The 3,755-nt window shown below is 46.2% G+C and overlaps 1 protein-coding gene and 1 non-coding gene across 2 annotated transcripts in view; one reads left to right on the forward strand and one right to left on the reverse strand.

Moving 5' to 3' along the window:
• The window catches only part of LOC121564278 (protein Noxp20), a 47,501-nt gene extending 46,387 nt beyond the window's left edge, over nucleotides 1–1,114 (reverse strand). Inside the window, 2 exon segments of the mRNA XM_045217723.1 lie at nucleotides 683–767; nucleotides 878–1,114. Of these exon segments, the coding sequence (XP_045073658.1) occupies nucleotides 683–767; nucleotides 878–1,024 (232 nt within the window). The 5' untranslated portion in view covers nucleotides 1,025–1,114.
• A 2,569-nt stretch (nucleotides 1,115–3,683) lies between these two features.
• Nucleotides 3,684–3,755, forward strand: trnap-agg. The gene has a single exon. It is a non-coding gene; the product is annotated as a tRNA-Pro (tRNA).

Consider the following 3,755-nt stretch of genomic DNA (forward strand, 5'->3'; position numbering starts at 1 on the left):
TAAAAGCTTGGTACATAGACATCAACCACTACTGACTAAATAAAAGCTTGGTACATAGACATCAACCACTACTGACTAAATAAAAGCTTGGTACATAGACATCAACCACTACTGACTAAATAAAAAGCTTGGTACATAGACATCAACCACTACTGACTAAATAAAAGCTTGGTACATAGACATCAACCACTACTGACTAAATAAAAGCTTGGTACATAGACATCAACCACTACTGACTAAATAAAAGCTTGGTACATAGACATCAACCACTACTGACTAAATAAAAGCTTGGTACATAGACATCAACCACTATCGACTAAATAAAAGCTTGGTACATAGACATCAACCACTACTGACTAAATAAAAGCTTGGTACATAGACATCAACCACTACTGACTAAATAAAAGCTTGGTACATAGACATCAACCACTACTGACTAAATAAAAGCTTGGTACATAGACATCAACCACTACTGACTAAATAAAAGCTTGGTACATAGACATCAACCACTACTGACTAAATAAAAGCTTGGTACATAGACATCAACCACTACTTACTAAATAAAAGCTTGGTACATAGACATCAACCACTACCGACTAAATAAAAGCTTGGTACATAGACATCAACCACTACCGACTAAATAAAAGCTTGGTACATAGACATCATTGGTGTGGAGACGTACCCACAGTAGACGTAGCGCTGGTCAGTAGAGACTTCCCCCAGGAGCCCCATCCACCCCAACCCTTCCCCTTGGTCTGAAGAGAGTCCTACACACACACACACACACACACACACACACACAACGACAACAACATGACATCACCACAACGACAACACCATGACATCACTATGGCGACAGCCAATCATACGATCATACCTCTTCTTCCCCCTCGGGAGCAGCAGTAGTCTCCGCCTCCAGGCTCACCAATTGGCCACACTCGGTCACCTGATCCTCCACGCCGCCCCCTGATCGGTCAATAGGAGCCTCATCTCTGTCGTCCCTGGTCACTTCCTCTCCTGCCATCTCATTGGCTGGCTCAGAGCCCTCGGAACCCTCCGTGGCCAATGAGGGCTGGAGGATGGGTGTGGGAGGCGGGAGGGCTGTGTGTGTGTCTTCTGGGGGTTGGGGTCGGTGTGGGGGGTTGGGGTCGGTGTGGGGGGTTGGGGGTCGTGTGGGGGGTTGGGGGTCGGTGTGTGGGGGGTTGGGGTCGGTGTGTGGGGGGTTGGGGTCGGTGTGTGGGGGTTGGGGTCGGTGGGGGGGTTGGGGGTCGGTGTGGGGGGGTTGGGGGTCGGTGTGTGGGGGGTTGGGGTCGGTGTGTGGGGGGTTGGGGTCGGTGTGGGGGGGGTCAGAGAGGGGAGGGTGGTTGGAGTCAGACATGTTCATCTGAAGGAGGAGGAGGAAGACAGAGAGGTTGGTTTTTTAATAGTGACTGATTTAGCCCAGTAAAATCTGGGGTGTATTCACTAGGAACCAAACGGAACCAAACAGAACCAAACGGAACCAAACAGAACCAAACGGAACCAAACGGAAAACCAAACAGAACCAAACGGAACCAAACAGAACCAAACGGAACCAAACAGAAAACCAAACAGAACCAAACGGAAAACCAAACAGAACCAAACGGAAACGAAACGGGGAGGGACCTACCCGAAGTTGTCCAATATAAACTAATTTTCGTTGCAAAACGCAACTGTTTGGACTAATGACTACACCCCAGCAGTGCTGAACATTGACATTTAGTCGTCAACTAAAATGCATTAAAATGAGCCAGTGAAGCTGAGAGAAGCAGCAAGCAGTACTGTCTACCGGAGCCTTCAGCAGGACGCTACGTTTTGCTACGTTCAGATAGAAATATACTATGTAGAACAAACATGCCTCTCTGCCATGTAGAATCATGTCGGCTCTATTCATAGCGTTTCTATCTGCAATGTTCCAAAAACGTTTTCCTAATGAACATGGCACCGGTCTACGATATACAGTTAGTTATTAACCCCATGGCGTATTACCGCGACGTAGCGGTCACATCATGTCAACGCATTCATGGCAACGCATCGACCACAGACAGTACTGTTTTCCCTTTTCCTTTTCAAAGTTGAGTTAGACACACGTATATAATGTACAGTGTAATGTTGTGACATACAACACATGAATACACCAGTTGATTATGTTTACAAATAGCCAAAATAACTCACTAGGGTTTTCCTTTTCCAAACACGGATTCTGCAACTATGTCAGTAACATCAGAGCCTGTAGTAGGATACACTGTCACGAAGAGGGCAACGAAACCCTCATAACGTAAACGCGCAGTTTGGTTTGTTTGTATGTTTGGTAAATGACAAGTGCATCTCACCCGCTGGTCTCGCCGCTGGCAACCTTTCCGCTAGAAGCGTTCCTTCCGCCCCGCCACGTAGACAGACCCCGTCCGCGTGTTGTCTGTCAAGTGCTATGAGAGGTGACGTCACCCCCGGGAACGGGTCAGAGAGGAAGAGGAAGAGAGAGGACCAACTCGGCGGTACATGTGTCTCCCCTCCAGCAGGTGGCGTTTGTTTGTCGTTGTTTCGCACCAATCAAGCAAGGAGTTTTTGCACGGAGGTCAATGAGAGTGTCGAATTTGGTCAACCCCCCCAAAAAATGAATGGCTTATTTGCTACGTGAGGTTTATTTGATCGAATAGAAGTTTCGTAATGCTGAAGTTGTTGCCAGTGTACTGATAAAAGTAGGACACGTGACATCCCGGCAACCTTTGAGAAAAAAAAACTTTATATAACGGAGTTGTCTCCAGACGGCTATGCATATTCATGATTATGAGGCTAGTAGCATAGCGTCTCTATTGAATACAGGCGGTTGACGTCAACAACCTTCATCGAATATTCAAAAATAAAATTACAATTATGAGATGTATCCAACAATCCATATAAAGGATCGGCTGGACAGCCCGCCGTGCCGCTTTGTGGACAACGACTCTTATTGTTAGGGTGGAGAGACATCTACCCTATCTTGTCAGTATATCCATCATCTTTGCTCGTGTGGACTTTTGCCGCGTTTCAAAACAACTGGGAATTGGGAACTCGGAAATCTCCGACTTTCGACTTCAGGGGGCGTTCATGACAACTGGGAACTCGGAAAAAATAACGAGCTCCGATTGTGAAAAATCGTTTTGAACGGTCATCCAACTCAAATTCCAAATCGGAAACTCAGGCATATTTTTTTAGAGCTCCGGCTTTCTGACCTGAAGATCACCGATGTCATGATTTGACCTCGGTTATCTCCGAGTTCCCAGTTGTTTTGAAAGCAACATTTATGTTCGGTCAAAGCATCTTGCTGTGATTGTAGTCGGATGACAAAACAGTCGTAGGACAATAACTGAAATTAAATCACGAGTTCCATCTTGTAAAAATTATTTACCCTGTTCAAAACAACTGGGAACTCTGAAAAATATGAGGTCAAATCATGACGTCTGTGATCTTCAGATCGGAAAGTCCGAGTTTAGAAAAAGGCCTAGGTTCCCGACTTGGAATTCCAAGTTGGATGCCGTTCAAATCGATTTTTCCCGAGTACCCAGTTGTTGTAAACGCGGCATTAGTATCATTGTTTCCCACTCACCAAAAGGTAACGTTGCTCGGGCGACATAGTTAAAAATAGTGACTTTAAAAAAGCTAGATTCCGCCTAGACGTCACGCGCGGCTCGTTGGTCTAGGGGTATGATTCTCGCTTAGGGTGCGAGAGGTCCCGGGTTCAAATCCCGGACGAGCCC

This window comes from Coregonus clupeaformis, unplaced genomic scaffold, assembly GCF_020615455.1.
Source record: "Coregonus clupeaformis isolate EN_2021a unplaced genomic scaffold, ASM2061545v1 scaf1196, whole genome shotgun sequence".
NCBI lineage: Eukaryota > Metazoa > Chordata > Actinopteri > Salmoniformes > Salmonidae > Coregonus > Coregonus clupeaformis.